The 24503-nt window shown below is 41.1% G+C and overlaps 1 protein-coding gene across 1 annotated transcript in view; it reads left to right on the top strand.

Annotated features, from left to right (window-relative positions):
• Window positions 1–23250, top strand: part of LOC138249237 (high affinity choline transporter 1-like) — a 152841-nt gene extending 129591 nt beyond the window's left edge. Inside the window, exons 6-8 of the mRNA XM_069203209.1 lie at window positions 16999–17150; window positions 19877–20096; window positions 22650–23250. Of these exons, the coding sequence (XP_069059310.1) occupies window positions 16999–17150; window positions 19877–20096; window positions 22650–23183 (906 nt within the window). The 3' untranslated portion in view covers window positions 23184–23250. The remainder of the gene's footprint in view (window positions 1–16998; window positions 17151–19876; window positions 20097–22649) is intronic.
• Window positions 23251–24503: the final 1253 nt, after the last annotated feature.

The raw sequence follows: 24503 nt of genomic DNA, 5'->3' as shown, positions 1-24503 counted from the left end.
CCGAGTGGATGAGACACAGCTGCCTGAAATTGAACTCCGGCAAGACGGAGGTCCTCATCCTCGGACACACCCCCTCCGCCTGGAACGACTCCTGGTGGCCCACTTCGCTGGGAGCCCAGCCAATGCCAGTCAACCACGAACGCAACCTGGGTTTCGTCCTCGACTCCGCCCTCACCATGTCCAAACAGGTCAACGCAGTTTCCTCCTCCTGCTACAACAACCTCCGCATGCTCCGTAGAATCTACAAATGGATCCTGATGGAAACCAGAAGAACGGTGACCCAGGCCCTCGTCAGCAGCAGACTAGACTACGGCAACGCACCCTACACAGGCATCCCAGAAAAAGACATCCGACGCCTCCAACGCATCCAAAACGCCTCCACCCGACTGGTCCTCGACGTACCCCGCCGCTGCCACATCTCCCACCACCTGAGAAACCTCCACTGGCTCCCCGTGGACAAGAGGATCACCTTCAAGCTCTCCACCCACGCTCACAAGGCACTCCACAACGCCGGACCAGCCTACCTGAACTACAGACTCAACTTCTACGCCCCCACCCACCAACTCCGCTCTGCCAACCTCGCACCCGTTCCCCGCATCCAGCGCAAGACCTCCAGTGGCAGATCCTTCTCCTACCTTGCCGCCAAGACCTGGAACACCCTCCCGACCTCCCTGCGACAGACCCAAGACCTTCTCACCTTCAGGAGGCTTCTTAAGACCTGGCTCTTCGACCAGTAGCAGCACCCCGCCCCTTTTTTTCAGCGCCTTGAAACCCTAATGGGTACGTAGTGCACTTTACAAATGTTGTGATTGATTGATTGATTGATTGAATGAAACAGACAGGGTCCTGTACTGAAGTATTTCAAGGTGCTTTCTTAAGTGATAATAAAAAAGGAGACTATGAAATAAAATGCCTACAATCAAGTAATCTGGACACGAAGGGGAGCTGATATTGATTCCAGGTTATCTTGTTTCTCATTTTGAAATTCAGCCACCAGATGTATATATCCGTCTGTCTCTCTCTCACTTCTGTTTTACATCAAAGATCACTGTTTTGTCTTTTATTCTTGATGCACAGTAAGGAAACCCAACGCAGACATGGCAGGCCCGACAAAGGGCCCTGAGACCCAACTACCAAGCCAATACTGCACTTATTTAGGGGGTGTCACACTTGATAGCGCGTCTAGTCTTTATAATGTACTTGTACTTGGACACGCTGGAGGTCGGTGAACCTTTTGACCGACTTGGGTTCCCCTCATCCTAGAATAGTTGGATCACTCAAATCAATAATCAATAACCATTTATAATCAATAACCAATACTCAATTAATAGATCAAACAACAGATTTGTTAAACAGAAAATCAGTAATTAGACACACCATGACCTTTCAGTCATGAATAACCACACCTGTTTATTAAAGGTTAATGAGTTTATTTCCCTATATTAACAAAGCTAGCACAATATAAGTACGTCTAAAAATCAAATGATATACGTATAAGAACATTACTAGCTGTCAATAGCGACGGAAGAAACGCAATCTACGCAAAATCTGGATTATAATGCACTCGGTAATAGCAATACAAATCACTAATATAAGTAACTGAATTTGACTAATTGCATACATCGGTCAGCATAACAAGATTTCAATTTAGCATGGTGCATCAAATGAATGCCTCAACTAACCTCTGATTAGCATTGGCATGTGGGGCTTCATGCAAAACGAATTTAGTCAACACAAATTTAGAAAACTTCTAGCTTGGGCTCTGTCAAAATAAGCAGTTGGTACCTTAGAAGGAAAACACAATGCATAATACAATTATCCTTTCATAATTACCAAATACAATCAGCATTCAAGGAAAAGTCTTCGTCCTTCAGGTACCGGTTCGATCAGCATGGGGCAGATTTCAAAGGGGCAAAGTTAAAGCAAGTTTCCTTGCGGCAGCAAGGAGAATGGGGCAAAAGTTACTGCATGGACAAGATGGGGGAAAATTAAAGTTAAAGTCTCTAGGGTGAGAATTCTTAAAGTCTCTTTCTCTGCAACAGAGAAAAGGCATCAAAGTGTCATTTAAAATGGCGTCTTGAATCTGGCTTCAAAATGGCATCAAAGAAAATGGTTGACTTCTCTTTGTCCGGTGGGTTTAAGTAAGAAACGTTCCAAATTCTTCAGGGTCTTCCATTTGAGGGTTCATAGGGTGGCTTCCTTTTGACCAATGAATAGTGTCTTTCTCTTAATACTCATTTATGCATAAGGTGTCCTTGGAGCTTTGGAACACAAGTAGCAACAAAGTTTGCCAATTATTTCTGTATCAGTGTCTTTATTGTCTGCACCTGCAGAAACTGACCTTGCTTCAAAAGGGATGAAACTTGCCTAGCACGAAACCTTGAGATAAGTGTATTAGTAATTTCTACTGGAAAAATACAGCCTTGAAGTTAAAAAACGTTTTTTTGTTAATACAAGTGAAAACCACGCAGTTAAATTTGAGACCAGGCAACTAGGCCAAAGCCTCTGCTAAATTTAAGCTAAGCATAAAACAGTTTCAACAAGAAAATCATGGAATACATCTGCAATTATGACGGATTACTACATTGTCAATTCTTCATGATTAATTAAGCTCGTTTATAATAATGGCGAACTACCTCGTGGGCACATTTTCCCACATACATTATTTTTCTTTGCTAAAATCACACTACCTTATACGATTTTGTTACATGATATATGAATAATTGTTAGTCTTTCTTTTTATGCTTCATCAATCCCTCCTTTGATGACTAATTATGTAATCGCATTAAATCTTCCATCACAAATTTTATTTCATTAAAATTCTGTTTTAGTAATTTGGCACTTCAGTCAATTCCCTCTTCCTTTTTGTTCCCTTTGATTTTTCCCTGTATATTTCTACTATTTTATTTTGTTCTTTCTCTTCTTTTCTCCTTTTGCTTCTTGATTTCAATATTTTAATAGCTTTCCATATTCCCCAAATACCTAATAAGCAGATTAATATTATTAATATTCCTTTTACTATTTTCAGTAATATTCCGTTCCAAATGTTGCTGAGCCAATTTCCCACGGAAGCAAATCCTTTTCCAACCTTTTCCCATACTCCTGGTTCTTTCAATTCTGCACTCTCGTTAGCTAAATTTGTAAGCATTTTCCTAATTTGCCCACTGTTGTCTGGTATATAAGAACAACAGTGACGTGCACTAAGCATTTTGCAAACGCCGCCATTCTTTGCTAAAAGAATGTCTAAAGCAAGCCGGTTTTGAAGAGTCATAGCTCTTTCTGCAGCAAGTTCAGCATCAATCAGGATCATGGCCCCTGAGAATTTTGTCAGCATGTTATCCACAATAGTAGACAACTTTTGTATTTTAATTGAATTCAATATAACTCCTACAGAAGGAATCATTGCTCTAAATATATCTCCTACCACACCAGAAGCTGTCTCCCTTTTCTGAATACAATGTAATTCAGACAGCTTTGGAAATTTCTTTAAGTCGTCTAGTTGAAAAATCTTTGCAAATACTATTCCCAAGTAACATCTCCCATACCATCCTTTTGGAAGGCGATAATAGGCATTGAGTCCACAAATATAGTATACTCCTGGAGTAGCTGGATCTAGGATATGTAACATGAAAGTCCATTTAGCCTGAAACAAAAACGTGTGTTTACATTCACTCGTTCCCACAAAGATTGTGTCATAATATGATTTAGGTCTATATATGCAAAGCTTTCCTACGTGTGTTGCATCTAAAGCTAATTTCCCCTGTTTCTTTATTGCGGCAAAAGCATAGTTATCTACAGATGTCCTTTTGTGTAATTCCCTTTCTAATTTCTCCTTTACCACTTTCCTTCTATCTTCAGTGTGATCTAAAAAGCTTTTCTATACTGGTGAAAGCAAGCATGTAAGGTTTTCTCTATGAGCTTGAGCTGTGGAAAAAGGTGATAGTGGTTCAAAGAATCCCCTAACTATTTTTATATAATAATCTCTTGCTACTTTACTCAAGTACTCTATTATGGGGACATATGAAAACATGACATCATGATTGGAATAGAAGTATTGAATAGACTCCTGGCCATAAAATCTGGTCAGTAACAAGCTACATAATATTCCATACGTAAGAGGCATGCTATGATATGTCACTCCTTCTATTAGTGAGGTAGGTATTTGTGTGCATACATAACAATCTTTCGCATCGATTGTCTCAACATACTCATTCAGCAAGTGATAGAAGATGTTGGAAGAGAGTTCTTTCCTGTCGTGTAAATATTTCTCGTCTTGTTCGAGTTTCTGCAAAGGAGTTAATTCAGTAGTAATTTTAGAAGTAGAAGCATCATTCGCGTCTCTTTCATTCTCTCCATGCATTCAAAGAACTATTGCTATAATTATTAGTACACATGCAGTTATTAGACCTATACACATGTATTTACAACATTTCATTTTATGTCCCTTTGTAGTACTGCCTGGCATGATCTATATAGAATCAGAAAGTTGAAGACACTTTATCAAATCAGATTTGCAGATATATATATAAAGCTGAACGAGTTCAATGTTCACACGGTTTTCTTTAGCAGCTTAGGTGGTCATTATGACCCTGGCGGTATTACAACCGCAGGGCCAAAACGACGGGAGCACCGCCAACAGGCTGGCGGTGCCTCCCGGCGTATTTTGACCGTGGCGGTAGCGCCGTGGTCGCACCACCGGGGCCGGCGGTTTCCCACCGTTTTAGCCCCGGCGGTGATAATCCGCCAGGGCAGCGCTGCAAGCAGCGCTGCCCTGGGGATTATGACTTCCCTACCACCAGCCTGTTTCTGGCAGTTTGCACCGCCAGGAAGAGGCTGGCGGTAAGGGGAGTCCTGGGGTCCCTGGGGGCCCCTGCACTGCCCATGCCACTGGCATGGGCAGTGCAGGGGCCCCCTAACAGGGCCCCTTGCAGCTTTTCACTGTCTGCATAGCAGACAGTGAAAAGCGCGACGGGTGCAACTGCACCCATCGCACGGCCGCAACACCGCCGGCTCCATTAGGAGCCGGCTCCTATGTTGCGCCCGCATCCCCGCTGGGCCAGCGGGCATAAACTAGGTTTGCGCCCGCCGGCCCAGCGGGGATGTTGTAATGGGGACTGCGGGAGTGCGGCCGCATTGGCGGCCGCATGTTGTAATGAACCCCTTAGTCTCTTATCGGTTTAGCAGCTTTGTCTCAAAATCGGTTTCAAAGTCAATCAAGTTATCAATGTCTTATCCGGTTCAAAAGTCAATCAGGTTGTCAATGTCTTATTCGGTAATGTTCATGAAATTTCACTTTTCAAGTACCAAAGTGACGTTCTGCTTCTTCGTTTTCGAGACTGAGAGATAGAAATTCATCTGACCAATCGTTAGTGGCTGTGTATGCCCATTCTGGACCGGAATATCTTCTGCTCGGTATTCTTTTCTTTTTCAATTTTGCATCTCCTTTCGATTCTCTTTCGCTTCTGTCTTGTTCTTTGGCTGTGTCTTTTTCTTCATTCGATGTTGTTATTGCGATATACACTTCTTTTCTTTTCTCCTTCAACTTTGGCCCTTCATTTTCTTTTAATGATTCTTTAGTCTTTGATTTCACTGGCAATATGCTTTGTCTCTGTTTCGTGCTATTTTCACCTGATGGACCTGCGACCGGTTCTGGAAGAATTTGAACAATTTCACCCTGCTCTGTCTTGTCTCCTTCCCCTAGGAGGTCAATCAGGGTTTCTCCTTCTTTTCCTGTATCGTCTGTTTCTGGGAAAGCCCTCCTCTTATTAGGCTCTCCTGCTTCTTCACCTGAGATAGGATCTTTGTCACCCCCAGGATCTTTATCACTTCCTGAGGCTTCTTCTCTGTTGTCCTCAAAAGGATCGACTGCGTCTTCCTCAGCAAATATTTCTTCTGTCTCGATTTCTGCTTGTTTGCTTTCAGGCTCTCTTTGTTCTGTCTCAGTGTCTGGTATTTTCCTGTCAGTTGCTGGTAATTTCAGTGCTTCAATTTCCTCTTCTGTGGGACACGTCACCCTTTTCGTGTGACTGGCGTGAATCCAGTTGGGAACTCCCGCACACTTCACAGCGGTGGTAGTTGTCAGAATCACTTGAAAAGGTTCTTTCCAACGGGGTTCCAGACACGACTTCCTCACGTGCTTCTCTATCACGACCCAGTCACCTGCTTTCAGGGCGTGTCCTGGACCTTGGATCGGTGGCAAGGTGGTTGCCTCCACCTGGTGAGAAAAAGAGCGGACCACACCAGCCAGAGCTTTGCAGTAGTCCAATACCATATCATCTGTAATATTTACAAGAGCATTTGCAGGAACTGCTGGAAGTCTCATGGCTCTGCCCATGAGGATTTCATGCGGTGATAGTCCAGTTTTTCTATCAGGTGTGTTTCTAATTGACATTAACACCAAGGGCAACGCGTCAGGCCATTTCAAGTTTGTGGATACGCATATTTTCGCCATCCTCGATTTCAATGTGCCATTCATTTGCTCCACTAGTCCTGATGCTTCAGGGCGGTAGCTACAATGCAATTTTTGTTCAATGTTCTGTGCTGCACACAATAATTTGATTACTTCGTTATTGAAGTGACTTCCCCTATCTGATTCTAAAGAGATCGGGAATCCGAAACGTGGTATTAGTTCTCTCAAGAGTAGTTTTGCAACTGTGAGACTGTCATTTCTGCGAGTAGGGTATGCTTCAATCCAGTGACTAAAAATGCACACAATCACCAACACATATTTCAAGCCTCCATGCATAGGCATCTCAATGAAATCCATTTGCATCCTGCTGAATGGCCCACCTGCTCTTCCAATGTGGCTCAAATGTACTACTGTTCCCTTCCCTGCGTTCATTTGTTGGCAAATGACGCAACAATGGCAAACTGCTTCAGCAACTTGACGGAATTTGGGATTAAACCAATCAATTTTGAATAATCTAATCATGGCATCCCTTCCAAGGTGGGCTTGTCCATGATACAACCTGGCTAATTGCGTCAAAAGACTGTCTGGCAGAACCAATCTCCCTTCACTTGAAACCCACAAATCATCTGGTTTCTTTACACATTGTAATTTGCTCCATGAGAGTTTCTCATCCTTACTGACATTATTTTGTAGGAATTTCAATTCTTCGATTGTATCTACAACTTTTAGAGCAAAGGCTTCACTTGGTTCAAGTTCTGGCTCATTTATTAAGTTCCATTCGTCCCTGAGCAATATACAGTTCAATGCGCAAAACCTTGCGACTTGATCTGCATATCCGTTTCCCAAAGAAACGAAGTCTTGTGATTTTGAGTGTGCACTGCATTTTACCACTGCTACTTCTCCTGGTAACTGGATGGCATGTAACAAATCTCTTATTCTTTCACCATTTTTCACTGGTGATCCTGAAGAGGTCATGAAGCCTCTCTATGACCACAATTGTCCAAAATCATGCACTATTCCAAATCCGTACTGACTGTCAGTGTAAATGGTGACTTTCATTAATGCAGAAAGTTGGCAAGCTCTAGTAAGGGCTACTAGTTCCGCTACCTGTGCAGAGTAAACTCCCTGAAGCCAAGATGCTTCCAGAACACCGGTTATTGTACATACAGCATATCCTGCTTTCAATATTCCTAGTGCATCTCTCAAACATGAACCATCAACAAATATAAATTTGATCATTTTCTTCCAATCGGGTGTCTTTGATATCAGGTCTTGGCTTAGTACAAAATTCAGTCACCTGAAGACAGTCGTGCTCGATGTCTTCGGCGTTCTCAATTTTGACATTTTCACTGGGAAACAAGGTTGCTGGATTCAACGTAGTGCACCTTTTCAGCTGCACATTGGGTGATCCCAAAATTATTGTCTTGTACCTTGTAAGCCTAGCACCAGTCATGTGCTGTGTTAGGGAACGTGTCAAAAGTATTTCGACTGAGTGAAGGACCATAACTGTTAAAGGATGTCCCATCACTATTCCTTCACTCTGATTTAGGCTTATACCAACTGCTGCTACAGCACGCAAGCACCCTGGTAAGGCTGCTGCGACTTGATCCAAAGTAGCTGAAAAATATGCTACTGGTCTGTTTACGCCACCATGGGCTTGAGTCAAGACAGACAAGGAACATGCATCACGTTCATGACAAAACAATGTGAAAGGCTTTGTGTAATCAGGCATACCTAAAGCTGGAGCTCTGCACATGCATTCCTTTAATTCAATAAAAGCATCCATTTCATCTCTTTTCAAAACTATTTCATCCAGCGCATCTTTCTGGGTCGGTTTGAGTAAAGGTTTGGCTAGAGTTGAGAAATTGGGAATCCACTGGTGACAATAGCTCACCATTCCCAAAAACTTTCTCACCTCTTTTCTGGTCTTGGGTGGGCTAATTTGAAGTACACTTGTTATTCTTTCTTTCATGATTCTTCTCGACCCTTTCTCTATTTGGTGACCCAAATATTTCACTTTCTTCTGGCAGAATTGCAATTTTGAAGGAGACACTTTGTGTCCATTCCTTCCCAAATGGTTCAATAGGGCAATAGTGTCAACCGTACAGTAATTTTCTGTTTTGGATGCGATCAACAAATCGTCAATATACTGTACTAAGGTTGATTCAAATGGTAAATCCAATGATTCCAAATCTTTCTTTAGAATCTGATTGAAAATTGATGGTGACTCCGAAAACCCTTGAGGAATTCGACACCAACTGTAGACTCTGTCCAAGAATTTGAAGCAAAAGAGAAAGTGGCTGTCCTCATGAAGAGGCACAGAAAAGAATGCTTGTAACAAGTCGATGACTGAGAACCACTCTGCATCACAAGGAATTTGAAACATTATCACAGCTGGATTTGGTACCACGGGACAACATTTGACCATTATGTCATTTATTTTTCTCAAATCTTGAACAATTCGGACTTTTCCACTCGGTTTTATTAGTCCCATGATTGGTGAATTACATGGACTACTTAGTACTTCTTTCAGTACTCCCTGTTTCACAAACTCATCAATGAGTTGGGTGACTTTCATGAGAGTGTCTTGTGACATATGGTATTGTGGTGTCTGGGGAAAATTTACATTAGGTTTTACAGTCACTTTCACTGTTCTGCTCCTTGGACCAATCCGACTTCTTTCCCTGTCATATCCCATACTTCCTTTTCAACTGTTTCCTGTAACTCAGCAGGAATATCTGCTTCAGTGAGCATTGGATAAAGAGTAATCAGGGGATACTCTTCATCGACAGTTTCCACTTCGTCCCCTCCTAAATTGTCCTCTTCTTCCTCATCACTGTTTGTCTGAATTTTAATTCCATCATTTGAGCACATAATCGAGCATTCCAATTTGCACAATAAATCTCTCCCTAATAGGGATATCGGACTTGAGTCACACACCACAAATTTATGTGACCCTTGAAAGTTACCAATTCTGACTTGCACTGGATCTGGGATTGGGTCTGTCAGACACCTATTTGCTACTCCCACTACTTGAACTGTTCTCCCTGAAAGTGGCAAATTTGGTACTTCGATACTTCTGACTGTAGAGCGTGTAGCTTCTGTGTCAACCAAGAATGAAACGCTGTAACCCATAACTCTTCCTTCCACATACGGTCCCTTTTGATCAACTTCCAAAGATGCTGCAAGCATAGAATTTCTCTCCTCATCTGAACTTTCACACTCCCATACATCGTTTAATCCATTCTCACTGTGTAACAGGAATTGATGTACTGTGTCATTTTGATTCATTCCTTGACCCGCGACCTGTTGAGGAAGCATTACTTGTTGCTGATTCATTGGTGCTAAGGGTATTTGCATTTGCTGATTAGGTACCATAGGAAACTGCTGTTGCATTGGCTGCGATTGTACCATTTGTACACGGGGCATTTGCACCTGCTGTGGTCGTATGGGTTGTAGACCCTGCATCTGATTCACGTTATTTTGGAAATTTGGATTTGGACCTCTCAATTTCGGTCCTCTCATATTCTGAAATGTATTGACATCATTGTTTTGCTGACCTACACCTTCCTGCACCAACATTGGGCACTCCCGTTTCCAATGCCCGACAATTCCGCCCGTGTGACATGGCATCACCTTCTTCATTGCCTGTATACCATTTGGAATCAGTGTTTAATTTTAAATCAGGACCATTATTCACAAGACCTCCTCGGCCTCTGCCTCTCATCTGTGGCTGAAACATAGCATTTCCCTGCTGTTGCTGCTGCGGCAACTGTTGTTGGAAACCTTGCAAACCTGTCTGAGCTGCTCTAATCTGCATCACCATCACTTTTTCTTTCAATCTTTTCTGTCTTGTCTCGATCTCATCACTGCAGTATTTTGCATAATTCAACACTTCATCGATCGATTTTGACTGCCAACAAATCAAATGCATTTTAATCATCTTGCTGATTTCGGGTCTCAATCCTTCCACAAATCTGAACACAAAATGGAGCATGTCCTTTGCCTCAATCGTTTCCGTGCCACTGTAATTTTTTAATGCTTTCAACAATCTCTCATAGTATGCATGTATCGACTCTTTAACTTCTTGTGCTGTTCTGTCAATTCTCTGCCAATCCACATTTTTAGACGCAACTTTTGTTTTTAAATGCTCAATCACCTTATGGTACAAACTCATTACCGTAGGTGATGGTGCACCTGTGTCCCTATCTCTTTATGGTTCACTTGTTGGCCAACCTACAGCCCTTTTACAATCTTCCCACAAATCTGCCGGAACTACAATTTCGAATAAAGTATTCAGGTCTTCCCAAAGACATTTTGCGACTTTCACAAATCTATCTGTTTGTTGATACCATTCGATCGGTTTCTCTCTTAACTTAGGGTAATCATCCGTAAAGGATTGAATATCGCACCTGTGCCATGGTACATGGACAAGTTTTCCCCCTGCCGTTTCTCTCATTGGTAACATGGTTATCAGATCATCATTCTGTTGTGCTTTCTCATTCTGGTCAGGGGTACTTTCTTTCTTCTTGTGCTTTTTCTTAACCCATCTGCTCTCCCATTTGTCTAAACATCTCCAAACCTGCGCGCTTTTCAGTATCTCTTTAAGGTGTGTTTTCATTCCTGCAGACCTCGAGTGTTCAAAATCTTTTGTTTCAAAGTCTAACCTGTAACTTCTGCTCAAGTGTTTGGTTTTACCTATGTCTACTTTGTTTCTGTCTGCAATTTCTTGGAACCTCTTATGTATGCTGCTTACTTCTCTTGTTATTCTAGGGCACATGTATCTCAGCTCTTCTTCTGTGTGTAATTCTAACCTGTTCAGACCCATCGTTCCCTCTACTAGTTCATATGCTTCCATGCCCAATCTTATTCTATTCAAATATTCTTCTCCTTTCCCGCTGGGTGTACTCTTTGGGGAGTTCAGGCTGTTCAACCATTGTGTTAACTGTTGCGTGTTCAATCCCATTAATGTGGCATTTACGTCTACTGCTACTGATGGTTTCTGTAACAATTCTGTTTTTGAAGTTAGCGGTACTATTAGTGGTGGACTTGACCTTACCACAGTTGACGGAGCACAAATTGGAATTGGACTAAATTCCAACAAAGACACAGATCTATTTGGCAGTGTTCCTACCGGAGTTGCTTCTTGAGTAGTTTCTATGCATCTCCTTCCTGTCTCATTTTGTGTCATTACCCCTTGGTCGCATGCATTGGGCTTTGCCTGTATATACAATGGCACTGGCGGACCTACAGTGATAGGCAAAGATATTGCATCCAGATTCTGTCTGTTCCCCGAATTCTGTGGCATGTTAATTCCCACAGTATGGTTCATCATTGCTGGCATGTCTAATTGGTTTTCTGCTATTTGAATGTATTTCGGCACTTCTTGCATCTGCTTTTGAGGCATCAAAATTTGTGTTGATTCGGCTTGAATCAATGTCGGTCTTTGGTAATTCTGTCCTCCCTGCGCCATTAAATTAGAGGTCATTTCCAAATTATGCTCATTATAATAGCCCCTCTGAACCTGTGGCTGATAATCATTGACAGGTTTCAATTTCGCCATGTCAGGATATATTCTCTGAACTTGTTGTATTTCCGGTGTAAAAGGCATATCGGGACTACTTTGCCTCTGCAATATTCTCAAATTCGGTGTTACAGTATCCTGTATTGGTTCTGGAGGGGCAGTACTAGTGCTTGGGCCATTTTCGCTTTCCACATATGGTTGCGGGCGGTCATTTAGCAATTGCAGAATGAACTCCTCATCGTCTGGTTCGTCTGACCTTTTCGAATTTCTATTGTTTTCTCTATCTCTGGACTGACTCCTGTTTGTTTTATAGGTAGCTTTCCTTCCTTCCATCTCTGCTTCGTCAGTAATTGCTGGAAACAATTGAATTCCCTGCAATATGTCTGATCTCCAAACCTTTTGAGTACTATCCCATCTAGCATCCGCTAGTGTCTTTTCTACTTTTCTCACTCTTGTCTCAAATTTCTTTTGTAGCTGCCTCCTAGCCATTTGTTCCCAAATTGCTAATGCCTCAAACTGTGCTGGTCTTGGAGGTACTTTCATGTCATATAGCGCAAATCTTAAATTCTCCAAGATTCTTAGGTTAAACGTCCCATGGATGGGAAACACTACACTTCCATGCTTTTCTGTTAATTTACACCATTGCTTTAACCATAGACATGGTGCGACACCCTTTTCTTCAATCACGATGTAAGCTGGTGTACCCTGAGGAGGTGTTTCTTCTCCTACATTTGCTTTAATATATACATCTCCCCTCAAGGCACTCTTAAGTGCTTTGAAAAATGTAATCTTTCTGTCTTTTATTTTCTTAAAAATGTAATCAATAAGTGACTTTAATTCCTGGAATACTCTTTGCATGCCTTTCCCCACCAATTGCGCTTCACGGACTGCTTCCAATCCGTGCGCGACCCTTCTCACCAACCAACCTATCCCAGCGGGGCTCCTAGTGACGTCACACCCACACACTGCGGCTGACAAAGTCTTGCGGCTTGTCTTCCTTCATTCAGCTTCACTCAAAACAAATTTCTGCAATATACCGCGAGCACTAACCAAAAAGAAGAAAACAAATCTGTCGGTTTACTACAGGAAGGGTAATACAATCGCTTCAGAAACCTTAGGGATTTTTCAATAGCCTCTGCAGTTATTCCATCTTTCTCGGTTTCCCACTTTCGCAAGCAAAATTTGACCCGCAAACTTTACTCTCAACTGATCAATGAACTATTCTAGCGCGCCTTAGAATTCGTCAAATCTCAAAGTCGAAAATTGTCTTTTATTCCTCAACATTTGTACTGACTTGTTGACCACGCCCGATCAACCTACTAAACCGAACAAATTACAACATCAACCAAGTGTCTCATACACTTTTCAACATACTCCGGAGTCTCTTGACCTCGCAGGGCCCGTCTCAACATCAACAACCACGTGGACAATTTTTCTGCACAAAGCGCTACACACATATGAAGTTTGACGACTTCCCTACTCTCACACTTTGGAGTATCACTCCTCTAAAATTTTGATTGGAGTTTGTAACCCCCTAAAATCCTCACAAACTTCACAATTCATCTGCGGCATAAGCTATGCAAGCGCAAAATCCTAACTTCACTCATACCGTCACTAGAAACGCCAAAAACATTCTCACACCTCCATATCCTCCATTCGCAAGCTCCGAGATTCCGGGAAAGTCATTGGGGATTTAGGGCATCATCATCTCTCCAACTTGTTTTATCAAAGAAAATTCTAACTTGAATCCATCTATTGTTCGGATGGGGTCCCAAAGGGCGAAACCATCAATCTCTGCTACCATCTACTGATAGCGCGTCCAGTCTTTATAATTTACTTGTACTTGGACACGCTGGAGGTCGGTGAACCTTTTGACCGAGTTGGGTTCCCCTCATCCTAGAATAGTCGGATTACTCAAATCAATAATCAATAACCATTTATAATCAATAACCAATACTCAATTAATAGATCAAACAACAGATTTGTTAAACAGAAAATCAGTAATAAGACACACCATGACCTTTCAGTCATGAATAACCACACCTGTTTATTAAAGGTTAATGAGTTTATTTCCCTATATTAACAAGGCTAGCACAATATAAATAAGTCTCAAAATCAAATGATATACGTATACGAACATTACTAGTTGTCCATAGCGACGGAAGAAACGCAATCTATGCAAAATCTGGATTATAATGCACTCGGTTATAGCAATACAAATCACTAGTATAAGTAACTGAATTTGACTAATTGCATACATCGGTCAGCATAACAAGATTTCAATTTAGCATGGTGCATCAAATGAATGCCTCAACTAACCTCTGATTAGCATTGGCATGTGGGGCTTCATGCAAAACGAATTTAGTCAACACAAATTTAGAAAACTTCTAGCTTGGGCTCTGTCAAAATAAGCAGTTGGTACCTAAGAAGGAAAACACAATGCATAATACAATTATCCTTTCATAATTACCAAATACAATCAGCATTCAAGGAAAAGTCTTCGTCCTTCAGGTACCGGTTCGATCAGCCTGGGGCAGATTTCAAAGGGGCAAAGTTAAAGCAAGTTTCCTTGCGGCAACAAGGAGAATGGGGCAAAAGTTACTGCATGGACAAGACGGGGCAAAATTAAAGTTAAAGTTTCTAGGGTGAGAATTCTTAAAGTCTCTTTCTCTGCAACAGAGAAAAGGCATCAAAGTGTCATTTAAAATGGCGTCTTGAATCTGGCTTCAAAATGGCATCAAAGAAAATGGCTGACTTCTCTTTATCCGGTGGGTTTAAGTAAGAAACGTTCCAAATTCTTCAGGGTCTTCCATTGGAGGGTTCATAGGGTGGCTTCCTTTTGACGAATGAATAGTGTCTTTCTCTTAGTACTCATTTATGCATAAGGTGTCCTTGGAGCTTTGGAACACAAGTAGCAACAAAGTTTGCCAATTATTTCTGTATCAGTGTCTTTATTGTCTGCACCTGCAGAAACTGACCTTGCTTCAAAAGGGATGAAACTTGCCTAGCACGAAACCTTGAGATAAGTGTATTAGTCATTTCTACTGGAAAAATACAGTCTTAAAGTTAAAATACGTTTTTTTGTTAATACAAGTGAAAACCACGCAGTTAAATTTGAGACCAGGCAACTAGGCCAAAGCCTCTGCTAAATTTAAGCTAAGCATAAAACAGTTTCAACAAGAAAATCATGGAATACATCTGCAATTATGACGGATTACTACATTGTCAATTCTTCATGATTAATTAAGCTTGTTTATAATAATGGCGAACTACCTCGTGGGCACATTTTCCCACATACATTATTTTTCTTTGCTAAAATCACACTACCTTATACGATTTTGTTACATGATATATGAATAATTGTTAGTCTTTCTTTTTCTGCTTCATCACACTCCAGATACCTTCTTGAAGCTACACTCTTATCAATTATGATATGTAATCAATGAATTTGATAGTTGTGTTTAAATGTTCTTACATGGCATGACCTCGAATGACAAAGGGAATAATGCTATGTTTCAAAAGGGGTGGTTTATGTATTCAAGAATGCTATCTAGCATTGTGACAGAAATAGTATGCTCCCTTTAGGTACAATAAACACTACCTGCCAACGAAAGAAGAATAATTGAGAATTTCACTGAAAGATTGTTTGCCTATCAGTGATATTTATACTATGGAAACACAATGCAACTTAAAGAAAATTGTAATTCACTGCTGAACATGTTTAATTTTCCTAGGTAAGCATTTTGACATTTTCTAGATCTATATTAATTCATGGCACAACCAAAATGATGATGCACTGTCCTATCACATAAGATGTACATTTTGTATAGCAAATATTGAACAGCGTTGGTTTATATATAATGATAATCTCCATGGAATGTTGTACTATGTAAATCCTTGTGGACTGGCCTCCGGGATCACACCTGTCTTGAGACTGGCTTTAGGGACCCCCAGTTGGTGCAGGTATTTTACAGCCTACCCAGTTGCTTCCTAGTTGTTTGGGAAACGATGAACTCTTACCCACCGCCTCTCATTCTGGTCCTGGCCTTAGTCCTTCTTCACCCTCTTAGATGCCAGGCTTTCCTTAGACACATTCAGAGTAGCCCACAGGATCAGATAAGAAAACTACCTCTCCCAGTTCTGGGACCCCCCAGGCATCATGGTTCAATTTTCAGGCACAGGTGGAAACAGGCCTCTCAGAATTCTGTAGTGTGCAAGGCAGGAGTCTGAGAGCACAGTATGCAGGGGTCTCATCCTCATTCCTCTTTGAGTCTTCGAGCTATTGGTAGGTGAGCCTAATCCAGTTCCTAAAAAATGCACAGCTGCCACAGGTCCACCACCACTAAATACTCATGCAGGGAAAGCCTTTGGAAAGTGGGCTTGTGTTCACATGCGCCCACCAACGTTGATATTTACAAAAGGTGCCTGTTGACGCATTTTTATCTTTAGTTTCTGAGAACATCAAAATATTTTTCATAAGAATTATTTGTGTGGAACACAGAATCTTAGTCTTTCCGAGGAAAATATAACATGTTCTCAAATCCCACCATTTTCAGAATTTTTTTATTATTTCCAAAATGAGGGCTGGTAATGTTTTCTAAATGTTATTGTTGGCAATGAGTAGTTGTTCTTCAAACGTATGGATGGTCATACAAAAACATGTCATTATTGTGTGGAATAATTTCAGTGCTCTGGTGACAACATCGGTGACATTTAACTAGCAGTTTGACTTGAGGACATCAAGTAAGAGCATGAGAAGGTGCACCGAAGTCGATTTTGCTCCAAAAAAATAAGTGGAGCCACATGAAAATGTGTAAATGCAAAACAATGAACAACATGAGATGAGTCTCTCGAACCACTCCTGCTTGCCATTAGCAGGATCGCCATCTCGTATGTCACAAACGCTCACACTCATAGGCTGCCCTGACTGGTATGATTCACATTGTTTTTATGAAGTACTCTCACAACATTTACCCTAATTGTGCAAATTCCTTCTGTGATTCAAATTGTTACCAGCAACATGAACTTCAGCGAATAATGGTATTTTTATATGTTATGGTTTTAGGCTCTTGGAAGCATTGCCTGGCAAGTCTATTTTCAAAGAGTTCTTGCTGCTTCCTCCACCTCTCAAGCTCAACTAACCTCCTACATTGCTGGATTCATATGTGCTCTCATGGCCATTCCCTCTGTTCTCATTGGTGCAGTGGCAGCATCCACAGGGAAGTAAAATCACTTGCTTAAATGTTTTAGTACTGTATTTGTCATTATTACTATTGTTATTATTAATACATGTAGAAAGCAATATTCACAATCCATCAAGTCTCTTGTCAAAGTAGCGAGTGTCTGAGATTGTTATGGTGGAAGATGTTACTTTGCAAAGCCTAAAGTCTAAAGAAAGACCTGTTTCAAAATACTCTTAACCTATGAAAGAAGGAGATTCCATATTTTCAAGACCAAGACAACAAAGGCATCTCTGCTAGGCCATGCCCTGGTAAATCAACTTTAGTATCAGGTTAGGAGACAATGGAGTCAGGAAATTCACACCTGGATAATTAAATACAGTCAGGTAGATGCCCACACAGCAAGAGTAAGTGATCACATCAACTGCAAACACCACTCTCAAATAAACAGCAAATTATACCACCCATACCAGCTACAAACAGCAAAGTCAAATAGAATGTGTCCATTACAAGAATGAAGCACCAATGTTGATATAACATGTAGGTGGATTGCAGGACAAATGCAGTAAGAGTAATGACATAACTGGTCACTTGTTCCCTACATTAAAAAGTTGGATCCAGCCAATAGTCCCAGAAAAAAGTACTTCCCCAGAATGTATCAGGGTTCAGGTGGATGGGGGCCCACACAAAGCAAGGTGGGTCTACAGGGGACGCACTGTCACTCAAACATCAAACTGGGTCAGTGTTTGATGACAGGCTTTTATGGTTTTCAAATATGCAGAGGCAACCTCTCTCTCCATGACAAGAAATGTTTTGTAATGGCTTTTGCCATGGCTACAAAGAAATCACAAGCCAAGATCCAAAGATTGCCAAAGTCTCTTTTTGGTGTCTGGAGATCCTTCCTCTTTGAAGCCATCACAGGACACACATCTGGAAAGATTCGTATCTGCTGAACCAAATGTCACAAATTGTGTGTCCAAATTAAAACATCTTCTCAATGTCTCTTCCCGTTTAGAGCCACAAAGAGTCACTCACTCACCAGCCTGCTTCTTCTTTCTGAGCAGCCACACAGCCTTCCCCATATCAGTGACCCTCTCCTTTCCAGATGTGGCGCTGTCTCATTCAAAATACACACAATCAAGATTTTCAGTTCTCCCTCTGAGTTAATCAACCTTTAACTGTATCCTCCAGCAAGGATGTTGGCAAAACTGCACAGTATTGAACATGCAGTGATTTCTATTTTCCATTGAAAGGCTGAGAACGTTCCCATTGTTACTGCTTACTTTTCAATGATGTGCACTAGAATTCCACTTCTGTGAGTCTTAAGACACTTTCCAGTTAACCATCTAGTGACACAAATCTAGCCTAGCTTAACTGGGCCTCAAAACACCTCTCCGCTTAGTCTCTCAAATTATGCCATTAGTAAGTTTTCACTTTTTGCTGTACCTGCCTGTTCATCCAATTCTTCATGTTTGCTACAGTCCCTCCACCTACATTGAAGGGTGCAGCTGGAAACAATCCTTCCAGATGGGAGCCTCTGTAGTTATTTTAGTTAGTTTCTTTGTGACAGCAGAATGGGTCTTCTTTACTAGTTTAACCTTATTGACACCTGGACAGGGTTCAAAATTCAGGGGCCATAAACCTCAATTTTGCCTACCCACGGTACCTCCACAAGTACCCAGGTCAGAGGCTCCAGATAACGTCACTTGAGTTAGTGGTCATTAGGCAAGATTTAATTCTGCTACTGATATAGGGTAAAGTATTTTTGGCCTTCATCCACTCCACCTCAAAGCTTGCCCACCTGCCAAGTCACAAAGCTCGGCAACATCCGGTTTGGTCAACAGTGACTCCAAATTCTGCACTCCTCACCATGATGGGCACTGCACCTTAGTCCTTCATTGCTGTCAGTATTTTACATCCAGCAAAGCATTGACTCAAAGGAAAAAGGGCAAGAGGCACAATATTTGTTTCTCATGATAGGTAGTGGAGGGGACCTGTATAATTTTGATACTGAAAACATTAATCACATGTAGTACCGTCTTATCTGAGCCAACCCGCCCGTCAGCTCTAGACAACAGTAGACCAGCAACTCGTACCAAGATTGGGGGAATGTGGGGCAAAAAGCTGGAGGAGCACAGAGCCATAGAGAAAGCAAAAACTCTGCAGCCCTCATGACCTCCAGAATGGAGGTTGTTGTTGGGGTTGCAGGTCAGAACTGTATTAAAATTGGCTCGCTGGACTTTAGTTGCATGTTCTAAGCAAGTGTCAAGTTTGGTGCAAATCTGTCTGAGGGGATGAAAGTTATAGGAAAATCAAAAATGGCTTTTTAGTGTAAAGTGTGGTTGAACAACAGCTACACAAAAACTACACATTGGATGTGTTTTAAGCCTTTTGTCTGCACGTGGACAAATCACAATCAAATTAAATGAAAAAGAAGACTGAGAAGACAATTGCTCTGAACTTTTTGTTTTTGTTTCATAACATCTTGATTTTTGACGTGTGTGTATCGTGCTTTTGTGTTGATGGTTGTATTGGCTCAATGCATAGAGTTCAGCCGTAACCTGGCGGTGAAAGGGTGAAAGACCAGATGACACAGAGACTGTAACATACATTGTATTTCTTGATCATTGTACTAATAGTCCACTCACTGGTGCTCCCATGACTACTCACTGTTCATAATGGGTCTCATTGTACCGAAGAAGGCCCAAAAGAGAAGCTGTTACTGATGCTTACCAGGTTTTTATCTTATCTTCTTCTCACTTTAGACTGGAATCAAACCAGCTACGGCTTGCCATCCCCAACAGCAAGAGGAGAGTCAAGCATGGTTTTGGCAATTGTTCTGCAGTATCTCTGCCCAACATTAGTTTCTGTTGCTGGCTTAGGTGCCATTGCTGCTGCCGTCATGTCTTCTGCAGACTCGTCACTACTGTCTGCCAGTTCTATGTTTGCACACAATATTTACAAGAAAATTTTCAGGAAAAAGGTGAGGAATACCTTAGTGATTCATGCATCATTTTGGTTATGGTTAAACCACACCAATGTTTTTTGTTGATACTATATAAGGTCCGTGTCTTTTTCTAAATAAATGTCAAATTAATTATATAGTCATTAGATCTCAAAAGACCCATCTGTGATATTGTTGTGTATCAAAGTGTTAATTAGGTGTTTGAGAGAGTCACTTTTTGAACCTGGAGTTTTACATTCATATAATGCGTTTAGAAAGTATAATCTTCCAAACAAACTGGATTATTTCATACGCATCTTTAGGGTTTTGGTGTGGGATTCTGGGATTATATGGGTAGAGCACACTATGACAGTAGGTGAACAATCCATTCCATGCTTTAGAACTTCAAAAAGTGTCACAAAGCATTTGTACAAATTTCGTGTTGGGGGGAGGGCATGGGCAGAATGAGCCTTTGCCTCCCCTTTTCCCTTGCAATGTGCAAGGGGTCAAAATGCTTCCTGCTTTTTGATACAGAATTGTATTTATGAATCACAAAGCACTTTTCTGTATTGACATTTCAGACTTTGCATTCGCAAAATCAAGAATTAACTTTTTCCTGCACTAGCTTTTGTTTTAAAGGTGAAAAAGTACCCATAGGAGCTTTTTGATACCCACAAACCTACATATTTCTGATTGTGCGTACTGAGTGCAGGCAAAAGCATTTGAAAGTATAAGCAGTCCAAATTTGACAGTTTACACTCTGCTCACAAAAAGAGCCTAGTTTCAAATCTTGCACTGCATTGCGACCAACCAACCCCTTCCTTTGTGGTACAAGGAAGAGCTTGTTCTGCACTGCAAAGGAGTAGTTTGAAAACTTTGGAAACCATCTGCCTCAGTCATATTAATGGGGTAAGAATCACTTGCAAATCCTTGTGGCCTGTTTTGAATGCTGAAATACAGCAGGCGTCCATCTAGCATTCGGACACATAGTGGGTTGGCATTGTCACTCCTGACCAAGTCATTCTGTGAATGTAATTTAATATTAGTCATTTATAGAACTCAAAGTCCCTGGGGGCATATTTATCAAATGTTCAAGCAGCAAAGAATTGTTTTTGTGTAGGAAGGGATACATTTCCGCACAAAAACAATCTTGTAAGGCAATTTGCCTCTTACATAGAAAGAATGAGACAAAATAAACATATTTCTCCTCTTTGTGCCTCACTGGGGAAGATGCTGCATTTTGACACATTCATAGGTTTACTACCTTTAGTAAATCTGGAAATGCGTCAAACCACATGGGCGGACGAATAAGAATGCCCATGCTCCGCCCATGGAACGCTTCCCAGGCGCTGTGTAATGCAAGGCAGCGGAAGGGTCTGCATTGCATTACATATTTTTTACCAAGCCATGCAAGGCAATGCAAGTCGGCTTTTACGTGGCTTACTAAACAGCAACTAACATTTTGCATCATGGATGTGTCAAAAAAGTGGTGGAAACACAGTGCAAAATGATGGTAAAACTAAGCCCTGGTGTATTCAGTTGTTTGATTCAGTTTGCATGGGGAATTTAGTGAACACTTCAGTAAAGACCCAAAATTATATATTTTTAGGGAGCCCTTATGAGCATGAGAATTAAGTGCCAGTCTTTAGTTTCACTTATCACGGCTAACTCCACTCCACATCTACTCACCTTGAAATAGATATATAATCACTGACAAAAACAAAGGTTAAAGAGACTTTATAGTTAGTTGAAATGTTCAGTTGCAATTTAACTTCTAAACTCAAAAAACACTGGAATTCAACAGTTGTAGTTATCTCTAGTACCTATAACTCATGCCCTAAGGTAACTATAACTTGGGTCCATACCATGCCCAATCTTGTTCTTAATGGTGCCATTTCAGACGTTGCAGTGATGTTATCAATAATGTTAAAGAACATGTCATGAGCGAGGTAATATGTGGGGTAATTGTCTATGCATCACTAGGGCATGAATTATCGTTCCCTTAGGGTAAACATTTAAGACTGAATTCGGAGGTGCTAGTAAAATTCAGTAACATAGCAGTAGGTACACCTATATTCAAATTTAGTAGGACTTCGTGACCGAATAAGATTTAGATGGTTAGATAGATAGATGTCGTTGGGTAAATTAAATTCCCCAAATGAACCAATGGTCATAAAGCCCATAAAAACCTCTTACAAATGCCTTAGGGTCTGATTTAGAGTTTGGCGGACAAGTTACTCTGTCCTAAACGTGACGGATATCCCGTCCCCTTAATTACGATCTCCATAGGCAAAAATGGGATCGTAATATGGCAGACAGGATATCCGTTCTGTCACCTTTGTGACAGAGTAACCCCCTGAGCCCAACTCTAAATCAGGGCCTTCATATTGTACAGTGAACTGTTAACCATTTCAGTAATGTACAACGTTGCAATCAGCAAGACATATTTGCTGTGCATTGTGAGAGGATCTAGAAAAGACAGCTCACCTTCCTGGGGAAATGAAACTTGTATGACGCTCTGTTCCAGTAAAGTGTATCTTAAAGATTTGAATAAGCTGAAAAATTTCCAGCATTTGTTTTCTCTCTCTCCAGGCTTCCGAGGCAGAGACACTGTGCATCATGCGGATCTCCATGGTTGTGTTTGGATCAGTAGGCACTGGTCTAGCTTTCCTTTCGAGCTCCATCTATGATCTGTGGTTCCTGAGTGGAGAGCTGGTGTATGCGGTACTGTTCCCCCAGCTGTGCTGCGCCCTCTTTATTCCGGGGACCAACACATATGGCTCGGCGGCAGGGTTCACCTTCGGCTTTGTACTGCGGTTGCTGGCGGGGGAGAATGCGCTTAAACTCCCTCCTGCGATACATTACCCAGGCTGCAGGCTTGTGGATGGCACCTACATACAACTGTTCCCATTTAAAACATTCATTATGCTGTGCTCCCTGGTCACCATCATTCTGGTTTCCTATGTAACCACAGTTTTATTTAGGAAAAACATCATATCAACAAAGTGGGATGTGTGTGGCGTGGCACAGAAGAGCCGCGCATCGCTGTCACTTTCCCCTTCAGAAGACCATGCAGATCAGCAAGCCAGTGACTTGTACCTGGATTCTTTAAAAGGAAATACTTAGCACAGATGTGATATTTTTTTGACTACTCCATAGGCATCTTATATAATATTATGCATCTCTGTTTTATTTTGCATTCAAACATTGGTATTGATGAATTTAATTAAAACATAATATTGCAATAACAAAATAATGTTTTCAGAAAGGTTTTTGTTTTATGGAGAGCAACAAAGTTTACAAAGTGATAGGCTGTAGCTTTTAAAAAGTGCTTGATTGTTGCGTATTATTTTCTGGATCATCAGCATTGATTGATTCAACATGGATCTTGATTTCTAAACTTCTCATCTTTTGAGCTATGATATTGTGGGACTGTTTTCATTTTCAAAGTCTAGAAAATCAAATACTGTTCGTCTATTTTGAAGGCAGAAAGGAGAGCTGTTATGGAGAATCACCCATCGTTTAGGTAACACATTGGAAAATTATGTTTGTTTCTATTTTATGTTAGGAATCAAATGGGGGTATGTGTATCTTACAAGAGACAACAATAACTCCAGTTAGGTACATGTATTCCAGCACTTTTTTCGTTCTAATGTGAGGTCTCACGTATAGACAGCTTTAGCTTTCTGTTGTTAAAGACCTATTGTCTACAATATAATACATAGAGTGGTCTTTAGGCCATTTCTTGCTCATGAATGGATGAGTTTTTTGAATATCTTAGTTGCCTGCTCCCTATTCTTGTGTTTGTTCAGCCTGCAGAGCATTTCTTTATCAGGGATATCAGGGTACTACTTTTTCATTTGAGTCTTGGCACTCCATGTGAGTGCATGTTTTCCTGGCTCACTCTCTCGAAATGCTTGTTCCTCCTCACATCCCCACTCTGCAATCTCTCTAGAGGCTACCTCAAAGTCACTCATCACCTTCCCTGCTTGTGTATTGATCTTCTTCCTGTACCATGCATTGTATACTGGTTTCTTCAGTTATTTATGTATGTATTTACTTCTTTAAATGAAATTGCTTTGATGAGGGCTTGGGAGTTGCACATTCCTACTGAGCCGCTCATTTCATCAAATCTGTGTGGAATCCCATGCATACTTTTTTTAATGTATTGTGCTAAAAAGAACATGGGGGATCTTAGAACAGTAAATTAAAGTTTTAAAAGCAATGCCAACATGCCATCTAGTGCATTAACGATGAATGCACATCCATATGCAGCATTCCTGGAATGCTTTTTCTTTATTAGCACCATTCCAAGATGGACACACTACTGACCATTTTGGATTTTGTGGTTCACCTTTTAAAGGCAACACTTATTGGCTTTGCCAATGATTGTTTATTCCATTGACAGCTTTGCCAAGACCTGAAAGGTACAACTCATCTTTTGCA

The sequence above is a fragment of the Pleurodeles waltl genome, chromosome 8 (genome assembly GCF_031143425.1).
Source record: "Pleurodeles waltl isolate 20211129_DDA chromosome 8, aPleWal1.hap1.20221129, whole genome shotgun sequence".
In the NCBI taxonomy this organism is placed as follows: domain Eukaryota; kingdom Metazoa; phylum Chordata; class Amphibia; order Caudata; family Salamandridae; genus Pleurodeles; species Pleurodeles waltl.
Note: the sequence above shows the minus strand (reverse complement) of the source record. Positions and strands in the feature narration are given on the sequence as shown.